The sequence below is a fragment of the Plecotus auritus genome (assembly GCF_963455305.1).
Source record: "Plecotus auritus genome assembly, chromosome: 1".
Lineage (NCBI taxonomy): Eukaryota > Metazoa > Chordata > Mammalia > Chiroptera > Vespertilionidae > Plecotus > Plecotus auritus.
In genome coordinates this window covers 11134188-11150344 of record NC_137770.1, presented here as the reverse complement: position 1 = coordinate 11150344, position 16157 = coordinate 11134188, and the positions used below count along the sequence as shown (strand labels likewise).

At 50.0% G+C, this 16157-nt stretch overlaps 1 protein-coding gene across 2 annotated transcripts in view; it reads left to right on the top strand.

Annotated features, from left to right (window-relative positions):
- The first annotated feature begins 11387 nt into the window (after window positions 1-11387).
- Window positions 11388-16157, top strand: part of MOK (MOK protein kinase) — a 28955-nt gene continuing 24185 nt past the window's right edge. Inside the window, exon 1 of one of the 2 annotated variants that reach the window (XM_080663902.1) lies at window positions 11388-11568. In XM_080663902.1, the coding sequence (XP_080520028.1) occupies window positions 11562-11568 (7 nt within the window). In that variant the 5' untranslated portion in view covers window positions 11388-11561. The remainder of the gene's footprint in view (window positions 11569-16157) is intronic. The other variant, XM_080663903.1, reaches the window with a different exon arrangement.

The following is a 16157-nucleotide window of genomic DNA, read 5'->3' as shown; positions in this document are numbered from 1 at the left end:
TGGTTAACAGAGCATGATTAATATTTCTTATAATTATAGCTAGTCCCCAATATTTTATTCCTTCCCCTAACAAAAGAACAAAAATGAAAAAAAATCCCACCTAAAGGTGTTATTATTTCATAACTACCTCAATCAATTTCTCTTATAGAACCCATCTCATAAATGTAATAGTCTTCATTTATGGGAAGCATAATGAGAATTAAAATGATGTCAAACAAAATGTGATCTAAACTGGAAACAAATTCATAGATGTAGTTACCGGAACTGAGAACACAGCAAATAACATATAAATTTAAAGAATCTTCTCCCGGCTGGTTTGGCTCAGTTGATAGTGTCGACCAGCAGACTGAAGGGTCCCTGGTTCAGTTCCAGTCAAGGGCATGTACTTTGGTTGCAGACTCCTCCCCGGCCTGGGCCCTGGTTGGGGAGCATGCTGGAGGTAACCAATCGATGTGTTTCTCTGATATCAATGGTTCTCTCTGACTTTCCCTCTCTCTTCCACTCTCTCTAAAAATCAATGGAAAAATATCCTCCAGTAGGATTAAAAAAAAAAAGGAATCTTATTTATTGAAAATTACTTTTTTTATCATCATTATGCAAATCAAGATTTCAATAATGGTTGAATTTATGAGCTTATGCCAATGAGATATTAAGCAGATGCTAAAATTTTAAACTATCTGCTCCCAATTTTGGGGGGCCAACGTTTCAGAGAAATGATGCAAAATTTATGAACCTAGAGCTATTTTAAGGAAAATATATAACAATGACACAGAAAACAGGATGAGGCCGACTGAAACCACGAAAGAGTGAGTGCCAGCCTGGCACGGCGATGAGCATGTTGTATACATTGTATCTCATTTAACCCAAAGTCACCATGGTGTTCCATGAATTCCCATTGACTTAGCTGAATTTTGGACTTGGGATATGCAGAAATCTTAGGAGGAATATAAGGTTTTCTTTTCTAAAAATTGGTTCCATGACCAGGCTGGGGTGGCTCAGATGGGTGGGTCATCATTCTGTACATGGAAGGCTGTAAGTTCAATTCCCAGTCAGGGCACATACCTAGGTTGGGCGTTCAGCCCACAGTGGGGGTGCATATGAGAGGCAACCAACTGATGCTTTTCTCTAATATCAACGATTCTCTCTCTCTCTCAAATCAGGAAGCATATCCCTGGGACAGGATTTAAAGAAAGAATGGGTTCCATTAGGTCTTAGAAGGTAATTTTCAAATTTTAACTTCCAAATTCTTACCAAATTTCTCAATAGTTTCAAAGAATACCTTGAAGAGAACTAAACCGGCAATACAATTTTTTTATTTATACAAGTATTTTTACTGGCACCTGAACCTAGTTGGCCTGGCTCAGTGGTTGAGTGTCGACCTATGAGGCAGGTGGTCATGGTTTGATTCCAGGTCAGGGCACATGGCCCAGTTATGGGCTTAATCCCCAGTGTGGAGTATGCAGGAGGCAGCCAATCAATGATTCTCTTATTGATGTTTCTCTCTCTCTCCCCCTCTCCCTTCCTCTCTGAAACCAATAAAAAAATATATAAAATAATAATTCTTTTTCAAAAACAAAAATAAAAAAGGAAGTTACAGAGTCCTCGCCCTGATGGGACAGGGCAGTGGGTCTCAGCTGAGGCCCCACGTAAAAAAACCTGGGGAGGTTAAACAGACAAGGCCCCTCTCCTCCTAGGCTAACGCCTCTGGTCCTGGTGGGGCCCTCTTCCAACGTGATCAAAGGTTCTATGGTGATTCTGCTGCACAGCCGAGTCCAGCACCACAGGCTAAGTGTGGGGGATGCTCAACTCACAGGGACTCCCCTGCACACGGGCCGCTCACAGGGTCTCACTCAGAAACACAGCTGCAATTCGATCCCTCAGAACTCCTGCTGACCAGGCCCGGCACCTGACCCACAGCTCCAACTACCTCCCTGACTTCCATGGTGGGTTCAGGTCCACAGGGAACTCAAAGCACTTAGGAGTAAAAGTGACTCACCAAAGCTCTTTGCAATTTCCTCAGTGTCTCTACAGGCTCAGGGTCAAAGCCCAGAATCCTCTGCATGTTATTGTTCTTCAGCACCAACATCATTTCCAGCATAAAGGGAATCCTAAAAATATAAACAAAAGAGAAAGCCATCATTTCAAATTGTCTATATAACTGACCTTCAACATGGGAAGAAATAAACCAACTCTGCACGTGGCCATCACTGCTGATAAACCAGATGGTCTCAGGCAGACCATCCCACTCCAGCCTCTGCAGTAATTTAACATAAATCTGGCATCGGGCCTCCACCAGACCTCCACCGGGGCCTTGACCACTACCCACAGTTCTCTAGTTCCCTCTTCTACTCCCCTCCCCCCCCCCAACTCCTCCCACTGATCCCCCCAGATGCGCTCCTCCCTCCTGGCCCTGTGCTCTGAGTCACCCCTCCTCTCCACAACAGTTGCCATTCCTTCCCCCACTCCTGGCCTTTTCATTTATTTAACTTTTAATCTGGAATAATGTCATATTGAGAGAAAAGTTGCAAGATCAGTAGACTTCCCACATACTCCTTTCTGAGATTTCTCCAAATGTTGACCTTTTATTGATATAATTCACGAACCATCAAACATCCATTCAAAGTGTACACTGAGTATATGTAAAGTTGTGCATCATCTCCACAATTTTAGAACATTTTCACAGCTCACCAAAAAGGAGCTCCAAACACATATTAAAAGCCATGCCTGATTCCCCGCAACCTGCCAGCCCTAGGCAACCCGGAGAGTACTTTCAGTCTCTGCTGACTTCTGTGTTTTTAATTTATTTATTTTTAAAAACATATTTTTATTGCCCTTGCCGGCTTGGCTCAGTGGATAGAGTGTCAGCCTGTGGACCTAAAGGTCAAGGGCCGGGAATCAAACCAGGACCTCCTGGTTCATAGGTCCATGCTCAACCACTGAGCCACATTGGCCAGGCCAACATCTGTGTTTTAAACCTGACCTCTGGGCATTCAATACAGGGGAAGCTTCTTCCCTGTGACACTATGGCCTGTCTCCTGTGACCTTCCTCCCACTCTTCCTCTCAAATGTCTGAATGTCAGTGATGCTAACCCTGAGGCTTCCCATCTCAGGGCCTCAGGACCTCCTCAGAGGGCTCAGACCACAACTCCTCCCAGTGACTATTATGGGATTTCAGAAAAGAGCCCATCTTCCCTTTTGAGCCTGTGTCTCCTGCTGCATGTACTCCTGCCCACTGAAGGCCCAAGCTGAGAACATGGGCTGACCCTGGCCTTCCCTCTTACCCATACCCTACCTGGTCAGTCCTCACTCCCACACCCACACCCACTCCAACTGAGCTAATCCTCCCACCGCCATCTCCGACCCCTGAAGGGGGGTATACCTGCCTGACCACCTCCGTCTTTCACGTTGTAGCCAACGGGACCATTAGCACAAAGACTTCCCGGGCCATTTTCCCACTCAGAACCCTTCAGGTGCCTCCAGGATAAAAGCCCAAATGGCCTCTGCCCTGCTCCCCTGTGGGCCCCACACGAACCCTTTTCCTGGTTCTCATGCATCACTAGGGGCTTCCCCGCCCTCCCCTGCTTCCCCGCCCTCCCCTATCTCTGATCTGCAGAAAAGGAAACGAGGTCAGAGCCATGCGCAGCCCTGCTTTCTAGAAGGGGAAACTGAGGCTTGGAAGGCTCAGGTCACATTGCTGTCCAGTGGCTGAGCCAGAAGTCCATGTGAGCTGACACCTGAGCCCTGAACCACATGGCCTTCCTCAGTAAACATTTTTTGAATAGATGAGGGTTAAATCAATTCTTAAACTCATAAAATATCCTAATTCTTAGTAATGAAACAAGGCTTGTTCACATCCTATATAATAAAATCCCAGCAACCAAATGGTGGAACGACCAGAACGATGACCAGTCAACCAGTCGCTATGACGCACAATGACCACCATGGGGCAGACACTCAACGTAGGAGCTGCCCCCTATTGGTCAGTGTACTCCCACAGTGGGAGCGCCGCTAGGCTGACCAGGATGAGCAGCACTTCCACAGTGGGCTGATCCCTGCAGGCCACGCCCCCCACCAGTACATGAATCTTGTGAACCGGGTCTCTAGTCTATATATATAAAAGCCTAATATGCTAATTGTCCCTACAACCGTTTGCCCATTCAACCAGTCACTATGAAGCACACTGACCACCAAGGGGCAGACGCTATGACCGGTAGGTTAGCTTGCTGCTGGGGTCTGGCTGATCGGGACTGGGTGAGATGGGCCAGACATGCCCTGGAGCCTTCCCATGGTCCCTCTCCAGGCCCGAGTATGCACCGGTGGGGTCCGTCGGACTGGCCTTCGTCCTCTCGCAATCTGGGATCCTTGGGGGATGTCGGAGAGCCAAATCCATGCACCGGGCCTCTAGTTTTAAAGATTAAAAAATCAAATCACAGATGCAGAAGATAACGGATTACTACGAAATGAAACATAGCATTTACCCCACTTATTTTTATGTGCTGGTCAGCTTCTGAGGATTGAGGCACTTAGGAGGCAGGTCGAGTGACCCATGGTACCTGGTCTTGTCCTGGAACTTGCCGCCTGCCCCGCTGGCTTTGGCCTGGGTCTCTGTGATCACTTCCAGGGACAAAACATCATCTTTTCTCAACGAAAAGCCCACATTTCTCAGCATTAATAGAAGCAGTTCCATACCTTTCTCTGTGAAAGTTCCAGTAAGTTTTTCCAAATGAGGAGAGACTGTACCATGTGGAAGTCATACAAATGGGCAATGATGGTGAACAGGCTGCCACCCTCTTTGCCCTCGCTTCCCTTTTTAGAGACGTCATCAAACTTCCTCACTGTGGCCTCCAGAAAGGGGGCTCCGACCTGCACGAATGAAACAGACCAAACGTCATCGCCAATACCTGACAATCGTGGCAGCAAGTTCCTCTCAGGGATCCTTCTTTTCAACAAGCTGAAGCGTTTATGCTGAAAGAGTCAGTACTTTCAAAATCAACGCATCAGTATACACACGGTAGTATACACACGCCCACAGGACATCCGCTTTAAAAACCAGTCTGGGTGTACAGGATCGATACACGGCCACACGGACTGGTGGATGCAGCACAGAGCAGTCCGCCACAGCACTGGAGCCTCCCCTGTAAGCACACCCTCTTGTCTTCTAGGTCAAGGTGGAATGCCTCGGCCAGCAGCCATCTGGCTCACTGGAAAAAGACCACCGCCTATCTCTGTCTGCAAAGCTGCCCATCTAACAGCACTCATTCTGAAGTGTGCACTGAGCCTGGAGGAGGCAAGGAGCGGTGTTGAAGGTCCAGTTGGGAAGTGAGACGTGCACAAACGCAGTCCTGCGGGACCTGGGAAGGAAGACCCCGAGACAAAACTAGCAGCTGTGACCAGCCACTAGGCCACTAGACGTAAAAGATTAAATTCCGAGGAACAGGAGCAGGAAGAGGAAACCTGGAGGGGAAGAGCAAGTTATGGGGGGCTGCTTCAATTGTGGGTGCAGGTGAGCTCAACCAGACAGGTTAGAGTGTGATATACATGTGTTATTGCTGAAGGGCAGACACTAAACCAGGGGTGGGCAAACTTTTTGACTCGAGGGCCACAATGGGTTCTTAAACTGGACCGGAGGGCCGGAACAAAAGCATGGATGGAGTGTTTGTGTGAACTAATATAAATTCAAAGTAAAGGAGCGGAGGGGAGAGCAGACTCCAGCGAAAGGTGCAGATGGGCAGGAGGGAGTGACTTCACAGAGGCCAGTGCCCATAGACAGGGGATAGTCTGTGGGTAACAAATAATAAATGTAACCTGTAAACTCCCTACTGGAGCCCCTTCATGAAAATCAACCTGTAGAGCATACTATGACCACAACATTATGCTCAAATATAACTTAAAAAAGAGAAATTAGCCCAGCCAGCATGACTCAGTGGTTGAGACTCGACCTATGAACCAGGGACTCGAGGTTTGATTCCTGGTCAGGGCACAGGCCCAGGTTGCGGGCTCATTCCCTAATGTGGGGCCTGCAGGAGGCAGCCGGTCAATGATTCTCTCTCATCATTGATGTTTTTCTCTCTCTCTCGCTCTCCCTTCTTCTCTGATATCAACAGAAAGATATTTTAAAAAAGAGAAATTAGAATTCTGCAGAAAAATAATTGTATCTAATAAAAGAATAATATGCAAATTGACCATCACTCCAACACACAAAATGGCTGCCCACATGTGGTCAAAGATGGCCACTACAAGATGGCCAGCAGGGGAGGGCAGTTTGCAGGAACCAGGCCTGCAGGGAAGAGCAGTTAGGGGTGACCAGGCCGGCAGAGGAGGGAAGTTGGGGGGGACCAGGCCTGCAGGGAAGGGTAGTTGGGGGGGACCAGGCCTGCAGGGAAGGGTAGTTGGGGGGGACCAGGCCTGCAGGGGAGGGCAGTTGGGGGGGACCAGGCCTGCAGGGGAGGGCAGTTAGGTATCAATCAGGCTGGCAGGGGAGTTGTTAGGGAGTGATCAGGCTGGCAGGCAGAAGTGGTTAGGGGCAATCAGGAAGGCAGGCAGGGGAGCATTGGGAGCCAGCAGTCCTGGATTGTGAGAGAGATGTCCGACTGCCCGTTTAGGCCCGATCCCAGTGGATCAGACATCCCTCGAGGGGTCCCAGATTGGAGAGGGTGCAGGCTGGGCTGAGGGACACCCCTCCCCCCTTGCACGAATTTCGTGAACTGGGCCTCTAGTTTATGTATAAAATACTCAGGCTAAATGTTTTCAACACACGATTGGAATTACTTAACTACATCAAATATCTGAAATTCTGAATGTATTTGATGTCTTCAATATAAACTATAACTTAGTAGAGCATTTAAAACGAGCAATACCATTCATGTTGCTGAAGTTGCTAAGCACGTACATTAGTTCCGATGGGACTTTCACACTACTCCGCAGAGACCTCATGTTTGATTGATACATGACTCAAGAGCAGCTCAGTGACGGACCCATGGGCTCCTGACACACTCTGGGTCCCACGAGGACGCTCCTGTCACCACAGAACTGGAGCTTAATGGACGCCGCACCCGGAGAGCTCATCGCTCTGGCACAGGTTTCAGGGGACGCCATGCGCCGAGGCACCATGAAGAGGCCCCTGCATCGAGTCATTTCCGGTGTCCTTCGCACCAGGAGAGCAGGTTGACGTGGGAAGTGGCCCGATGACCTCCTGTGCTCCCGTCCAGTGGCCGCCTGACCTGCTGCAGGTGGTCAGGGTCTGTGGCTTTCACTACAACTCGGTGACATTCTGTCTGAGCCCAAAGCCTTTGGCTGAGGAGGATCCCGGTCCGTCTCAGGAGGACTTGGGCCCCGGGAAGCCCTGGGACAGCGCCCTGAGCGGGGCCACACAGGGCAGAGGCAGGCGCCGCGCCGGGCTCCATCACCCTCTGCAGGGAGGGCGGGCCTGACTTGTGAGGAGGAGTCTTTCTCAGAAACAAAACCCCGACTCAGAAGGCGCCCCCTAAGCAGCTGGTCCACGCAGAGCGGGGAGTCCGTCGCCCGGAGGACCCGGAGCCTGAGCGGGGCCGGTCCTCGAGCCCCGCGGCCCACACTTCCCATCTTTGCTGCAGAAGCTGACTGACTCCCCGCAGTGAGCACGTCTCCCCGCGGGGCTGCCCTCCGGGGTCGCCCGCACCAGCTACCCTCCCCGCCGCAGGGTCAGCCGCCTCAGGGCCCCCCCCCGCCGCCACAGGCCCACGTCCCCCTCGAGGCTTCCCGGCCCCGCGCTGCCAGGAGCCACTCAGGCCGGACAGCCCTGCACCCGTGGACTCCGCTGTCTACTGAACAAACCTTGCTGACTTCCGGGCGGTGCGGGGAGGGCAGAGCACAGCGAGGGGCGACGCTTCGCCCCCTGGTGGCGGGAGGCTGCAATGCGTCCACTGTCAGAACACTGCACTGAGTAGGTGAGTGCAGAGATGCGTTCTCACTTCCTACAGGAGAGCCCTGCAGGTCATGGCACAGAGGCCTTTTCCCGCCCTGCCACGGAAGGGGCCGTGCTTGTCCAGGGCGTGAATCTTGAGTCACGTGCACGGGGGAGAGAACATGCCCATAGGGAAATGTGTCCTTGTGCCTGGGCATGTATTCACCAGTATTTACAGGAAATTCCTCCTCTGCTGCTCTGAGACTCGTGTTTCCACTCCACCTTGGGCCGCGTGATACCTCTTCTGAGGTGTGTTCTACAGTGTCCCCAAATCCATGCGGATGGGACATAGTGACCGTGGCCTTATTTGGGAATAGGGCCTTTGCAGATGTAATCACGTTCAGAGGAGGCCTGGGGTCTTGGATGGGTGGGCCCTCACTGCAGTGACAGGTGTCCTTGGAAGAGGGAAATTAGACTCACTTGCAGAGAGAAGATCATGTGACTTGGGCACAGAGATGGGTGGGGAGGACGGGTCTCCAAGCCAAGGAACCAAGGGCAGCTGGCAGCACCAGAAGCAGGGAGAGACTTTCCCTTGCAGCCCCAGAAGGACCAACCTTGCCCTCTCCCCGATTTCCGGGAGTGAGTGTTTCACAGGCAGTGTGCCTGCCCACCTGCCTGGTCACTGTCTCCTAAGCTCCTGGAGAGAAGCCACAGGAGAGGAAGGGACTCCCAGCTGCAGCCTCCAGGCTGGGGGTGAGGAGCAGGAGGATGGGGTGCCTGTGGTGCTGGCCCATCCCTGATGCCCTGGGCACCTCCCATCCTGTGCCCTGACAGGTGGACCAGGGCTGGTATCTGCCCAGAGGGCCTGAGGACCCGTGTGTAGGGCTGTGCAAGGGAGACTCAAGAGCAGGCGTGACAACGTTCGTCTTCCATCTGTCCCACCTCCTCCAGTGCTGCGTATACTCAGCACCCTCACTCCCTCCACCCGGGTCTCTACAGGGTCTCCCTTCTGTCTTACACCCTGGAGCCCATGCCTGTCTCTCATCCAATGATTTCTCTGGTGCCAATTGCGAAGAGGGAGTCAGTCACCCTTTTTATCAGCACATTTAACAAATGAAGTAAATCTGTTTATTCCCACGGAGTGCTTGGAAGGGGTCTGGCCCACAGTAGCTGCTCAGTGAATGAATGTCAGCGCCCTCCCCAGGCATTCAGGACAGTTGGTGGACAGGAACTTCTGCTTCTCTGAACCTGATGAAAGGGCTGGTTGCAAACATAAAACATCCCATGAATGACACAGGGGCTGACGGGTGTGCAACAGGGCAAGTGGTAGGGCCAGGGTGCTGGTGTGCACGCATGTGTGCATGAGTGTGTGTGTGCATGAGTGTGTGTGTGTGTGTGTGTGTGTGTGTATGTGCTCCTAGGAGTGTCTGTGCAGGCTAAAGATGGGTTGGAGATGTGGGCAGGGCCAGGTGTGAACGGTCTGCCAACTCATGCTAGGTTTTGTGTTTATCTGGGAGCACTGGGAACTGGCGAAGTGTTCTAAGTGGACAAGTGGGTAAGATTGTGGGGGGCAACACCCTAAATCGATCTGCATTTGGAAAAGATCGCCCTGCGGCATGCAGGACTGACCCAGGCGGGTCAGAATTGAGGAGCTGACAGAAGGCTGTTGCGTCAGACACTTGTCCCCCAGCCTAGATAAAACTGTGGGTTGGGATTTTGTCTTATGTCTCCTTAAAAATAACATGATTGATCTATTAAGAGTAATATAATATACAGTTTAAAGTATAACCTTTAACTCGGTGTCTTAGTCTGTTTGGGCTGCTGTAACAGACACCACAAACTGTGGGGCTTGTTCATCTCACTGTCTGGAGGCTGAAATCCGAGATCAAGGCCCCGGCAGATTCCCTGTCTGGCGAGGACCCTCATCCTAGTTCACAGACAGCATCTTCTCACTGTGTCCTCACATGGTGGAAGGGGAGAGGGAGCTTTCTGGGGTTTTTTCTACAAGGGCAACTAACCCTAGTCATGACCTAGTCGCCTTCCAAAGTCCCCAAGTCGTAACACCACCACCTTGGGGATTAAGATTCAACAAATGGCCCTAACCGGTTTGGCTCAGTGGATAGAGCGTCAGCCTGCAGACTGAAGGGTCCCAGGTTCGATTCCCGTCAAGGGCATGTACCTTGGTTGCAGGCACATCCTGAGTAGGAGGTGTGCAGGAGGCAGCTGATCGATGTTTCTAACTCTCTATCCCTCTCCCTTCCTCTCTGTAAAAAATCAATAAAATATATATTTTAAAAAAAAGATTCGACATATGAAATTGGGGGATACTGGCATGCAGCCCATAACACTTGCATTTTTTTTGTTTCCATGTATCAATTTGATTATTTTTAAAAATTCTGATACAAAAATAATTCTGTTGATCGAAAAATAATGTCAATACTATAGTTATCTATGTAATGTAGAAAGGGGAAGTCCTCCATAAGCTCTTCCTTCCAGAAACCCAAAGGCCTTGGAATAGGTAATGCAGACATTAACCTCTCCCTGTTACTTTTTACCAAAATCGGGTACACGGCGTGCAGCTTCCCTTTTGCTCTGGGTGGTAGGGCTCAGGGCTTGTCAGACCTGGTGGTCTGGTCGTAGGGCAACTAGAGCAGAAATACTAGTAGCTTAGGAAAAATGTATAAATCTATTTTTTAATTAACAGGTAATTCCAACCCACTTCTGTGCCAGCGCACACTCAAATTGAGAGTGAGCGCCTGTTCCCCACACCCCTCCTTCATTGACTCCTTTCTGGGTCTTCATCCTTGCCCATGTGGTAGGTGAAAGGTCAGCATGGGGATGCCCTGTGAGAGAGGATGGGGGCGGGGGCCCCTAGGCTGCAAGGTCACCCAAACCCCCTTCTTCACCTCCCTTCACCAGTCAGCCACCGAGCCACAACCCAGCTGTCTTCCCTTGCATGCACCTCGTTGACCCGGGTGGAGACTATTCGGGCAAACTCTGGGGGCTGCCCTCTTTTTCCAACCTTCTGACCGTGGTCCCCTGCAGCCCCTCGCGTGCGTCCTTTCCAATGCACGCGCTGTCAAAGGGCTCACTCTACCCCAGGTCTCTCCTCGCCATTCCCCTGCTTAAGACGTTTCGTGGCTCCCTGTGCTCTGCAGACCAAGTTCGCAGCCTTGTCTGGGACGCCAGACCCCTTCACCTTCATTTCGGCCTGTCGCCTCCGCAGGACCCTGGGTTGGGCAGGAGGGATGGGTGTCACGCTCCCTGACATGTCGCTCGCCCGCCCTCTGGCTGGAACACTCCGCCCTCTTCTGCTTGACCAGCCCCTACTTTGCTCAGACAGCTCCCCTGCGCCCCCGAGAAGTGTGCGATCACCCCCGTCTCCCACCCCGACTTGGTGTCTGCAAAGTCTGCGGGGGACTCCGAGTCTAGCGCTTCAATTTCCCCGCAGCCGTTTCGCGCACGCGCGGGAGGCATCCGGGGCGTCCAGGGCTTGACGGTTGCCAGGGTGACAGGGACACAACATGGCGGCCGGGTCCTAACGCTCCGACCAGGACCACCGCGGAGGTCCTAGTTCGAGACCCCGCCTCGGAGGCGTGGAAGCCAGGGCCCACCCTGCCCGCCCCTTTCCTCTCCGCCCAGTGTCGGCCAGGGCTTGTCGCCGGCCTCCGCGTCCAGGATGAAGAGTGAGTGGGGCCGGGCAGGGGCGGGGACGCGAGGGTGTGGCGGAGCCCGAGGGGCCCTGGGAGCGAGGGCGGCCGGAGGGCTCCAGGGGACCCGGACCTTAAGGGGCCGGCCTCGTCGCCTTGGGCGTCACTCGGGGGTCCCCCCTGGGCTGGAAGAGCCGATGAGTCGAAGGTACAAAAAATTTCCGACTTACTTGGCTGTGAAAAGATTAATTACGTTAGTGTAGTTGTAATATTAAATTTGCATCATATCCTAATTGTCAGTTAGTAGTGGTATATGGCATAAATTGCGTGACAAAGATATTAAAAACAACTAACTTACCTCATTCACCCTTTACAAGCATTCTTATTTTCTCCTGTTGGATATTGTTTACCGTCTGGCGCTTTCACGAATGCACCCAAAGCTGTGGTTAGAAGGCAAGGTCTACAGAAGGCTTTGCACTTTCACCTATAGTGTGAACTTATACACAGTACACACGTTTTTTGTTTTTTTTTTTTTACCATATTCCTTTTTTCCTTTCCAACTATTTATTTTGCACATTTTTGAAGCTGCAGAAAAGTTGCAAGAAGAGTTCCTTGAATGTTTATAAATCCTTCACCTAGATGCCCCACTATGTTCTGGCATTTTCTCTCTAAGCCATGTATTTATTTTTGCTGAACCTTTGAAAGTTAGTTGTAGACAGCATGACATTTCAGCACTAACAATTCAGCAAGTGTCTGCTAAGAACAAGGACATAGTCCTACACAGTCACAGTACATCTAACAAGTTGATACAATACTGTCATTGAGTATGCAGTCTATAATTCAGATTTTCCCAGTCATCCCAATAATGTTCATCTCCCCATAATATGGTAAATTGCTTATAAAAATTATTCTTGTTGTTTTGGTGTGTGTATATTGTTTTGTTTTCCCAACAGAAGTTCTTCCTAAATATACAATGTGTTATCAGAGAATCCTCTCTGTCTTTATTTTCCTCCCAATGCTAGAACATTTTATAAAACACCAGAGGCCCGGTGCACGAAATTCGTGCTGGGGGGGGGGGTGTCCCTCAGCCCAGCCTGCACCCTCTCCAATCTGGGACCCCTCAAGGGATGTCCGACTGCCCATTTAGGCCCAGTAGGATCAGGCCTAAACGGGCAGTCGGACATCCCTCTCACAATCCAGGACTGCTGGCTTCCAACTGCTCGCCTGCCTGCCTTCCTGATTGCCCCTAACCACTTCTGCCTGCCAGCCTGATCACCCCCTAACCACTCCCCTGCCAGTCTGATGGATGCCTAAGTGCTCCCCTGCCAGCCTGTTTGCCCCTAACTACCCTCCCCTGCAGGCCTGGTTGCCCCTAATTGCCCTCCTCTGCTGGCCTGGTCACCCCTAACTGCCCTCCCCTGCAGGTTTGATCGCCCCCAACTGCCCTCCCTTGCAGGCCTGGTCCCTCCCAACTACCCTCCCCTGCTGGCCATCTTGTGGTGGCCATCTTGTGTCCACATGGGGGCAGTTATCTTTGACCACATGGGGCAGCCATCTTGTATGGAGTGATGGTCAATTTGCATATTACTCTTTTATTAGATAGGATAGAGGCCTGGTGCACAGGTGGAGGCCAGCTGGTTTGCCCTGAAGGGTGTCCCAGATCAGGGTGGGGGTTCCCTTGGGGCATGGGGCGGCCTGGGTGAGGGTCCTGTGGTGGTTTGCAGGCCGACCACGCCCCCCGGCGACCCAAGTGGAGGCCCTGGTATCTGGGATTTATTTATCTTCTATAATTGAAACTGTAGCCTTCAGCGGAGCCAAGCCTCCTGCTTGCTTTGTGGCCACAGCCATTTTTGTTGGGATTTATTTATCTTCTATAATTGAAACTTTGTAGCCTTAAGCGGAGGCCAAGGCAGGCGGAAAGCTTGGCTTCCTCCATTGCTGGGGAAACCCAAGCCTCCTCCTCTCTCCATGGCCGCAGCCATCTTGGTTGGGTTATTTTGCATACTCACTCCTGATTGGCTGGTGGGTGTGGCTTGTGGGTGTAGCGGAGGTATGGTCAATTTGCATATTACTCTTTTATTAGATAGGATGTGTGTTTTTATTGATTTGAGAGAGAGAAGAGGGAAAGGGAGAGAAAAAACATTGATTGGCTGCCTCCTGCACGTCTTTTACTGGGGATCGAGTCCACAACCCCAGGCATGTGCCCTAACCAGGAATCAAACCCACAACTTTGTCATATTGGGAACAAAGCTCTAACCAACTGAGCTATCCAGCCAGGGCCAAAGGGTGCAATATAAATTTTATTTTTTAATTTTGTTGTTATTGTTAATCCTCACCGGAAGATATTTTTTTCACTGATTTTTTAGAGTGAGAAGGGTTAGGGAGGGGGAGAGGAAGAGAGAAAAACATCGATGTGAGAGAGACACATGGATTGGTTGCCTCCCGCACGGCCCCGACCAGGGCTGGGGATCAAACCTGCAATCCAGGTATGTGTCCCTGACGGGAAAATGAACCTGAGACCCTTTGGTGCTCTGACCGACGCTCTAACTACTGAGCCATGCCAGCCAGAGCAGGGTGCAATTAAATGTAAAATGTTCATGCAGTTAGGAATAATTTTCCGTCCTTTTGTGTTTTCAGGGTGTTTGGTAGTTCAGGTCACAGTTTTCCTCACTACACCGTGTGATTAATTGGGTGCAGAACTTTTCCTTGGAGGTTCTTGACCTTGTTTTTGTCATTTGGTTTGAATTACTTAATCTCTTGAAAAGAGTAGACCAGTGGTCAGCAAACTGTGACTTGCGAGCCACATGCGGCTCTGTTGACTAATGAGTTTGCCGACCACTGACCTAGACTCTCGATTCCAATAATTAAAGGCTGTTGTTGTTCCTTGTGATTAAGCCCCTATCCCAGTGGTCGGCAAACTCATTAGTCAACAGAGCGGCAAGCCGCAGTTTGCCGACCACTGGAGTAGACATTAGAAGTGGAATCTTCTCCCTGACAACTGTGTGGGGCACATGTCCCGAACATAGCAGTTAATCTCCCCCAGTTCTGTCCATTCCTTAGCTGGCTGGCCCCACAGCTCTGCTGCATGTCACCTGCGGGATTAAGAGCTTCAGAAGCAGTGCTTGAATACAAATGTTTGCACTTGGGCCTGACAACTTGCTCTTTTCACAAAAAGTGAACTTGACCTCCACTTTCACGGTTAAATAAGGCTTAGAATCCACTTAAACGAGCCTTGCTTTAATAAAAGTGCATAGAATCGTAGTGAACACAAATGATCTCATTTATTTTCCTATTCGGTAATATTAAGTCCTCTTTGTCCTTGAATCTGGGTGGATGGTTCGTTTTGTTTTGGGTGACTATTTATTTCTAGTCCCATTAATGTGGGGCGGGGATTTTCCCTAGCTCAGCTCTGCACCCTTCACAGCGCTGTGTGTATCTTCATATTTCTTATCTAACCCTCAAGGCCTGTGAAATACGTGGTTCTGTTGCAGATGAGAGGGGGCCGTTCTCTACCCCTCCCCCCTCATCCTTGTTTTGTAACCAGATCTTCTGTTACTGAAAGAGCCATGAAGGAAACGGTGACCCTTTTCCCACCACAGACAGCCACCTTCAGGCTGCAGGTTCCATTTGTTGCCAACTAATTTCGATGATCTGGAGGTGCCTGCAATGTTGGCCCACACGTGGAGTTTGTACTGAACCCATTTTAAAGTGTACAGTTGGCCATTTTTAAAATATATATATATTTTTATTGATTTCAGAGAGGGAGTGAGAGATAGAAACATCAATGATGAGAGAGAATCATTGATCAGTTGCCTCCTGTATGCCCCCTACTGGGGATCGAGCCTGCTATCGGGCATGTGCCCTGACCAGGAATCTACCATGAGCTCCTGGTTCACAGGCCGATGCTCAACCACTGAGCCACACCAGTCGGGCTGTCTGCTTCTTGTTGTTGTTGTTTTTAAGGAAGGCTGCTTAACTTAATTTATCTGTGATAAAACACAAATTGGAATTTGTTGTATAAAATTTCCTCTTCTCATCTCAAATCTGGATTCCTCAGGCCACAGCCTGGCTTTCAGGAACTGGCCCTCGTCCCTCTGGTGAGCTGTATGCCTCTCCCTTTAAACTGCTGTTGTAGTGTGAGGACAGTTCATTTTAAGCTCATTGTTCTGTTAGCAGTTAGCCAATGGCTTCACTGATTTCTTAAAGTTCTTGAGAATGCCCACACCACACACATTTAAAGTAATATAAGTTCATCTTGAACATTGAAAACTATAGAAAACTATAATGAGCAAATTAAAATCACCATCAATCCCACCCAGACATATAAACTGTCTTTTAAAATTTTTGCACCTTTACATCCCATCTTCTATGCATGTGTATGTATTTGTAGGATCATTGCATCCTTTTCTCCCTTCACATTAAATAATGGCTAAACGTTTTCCTATATCGTTAAATAGGATTTGAAAGCATGGTTTTTATGACTGCATAATATTTAGCTTGTGGCTATTCCATGATGAATGTCATTTCCTAGATATCAGCTACTTAAGTTTTTAGCATCCTTGCTGTCGTGACACTGTGACAAATCTTTGCCTATGAATCTTGCTCAGGTCTCTGTTGGTATTCTC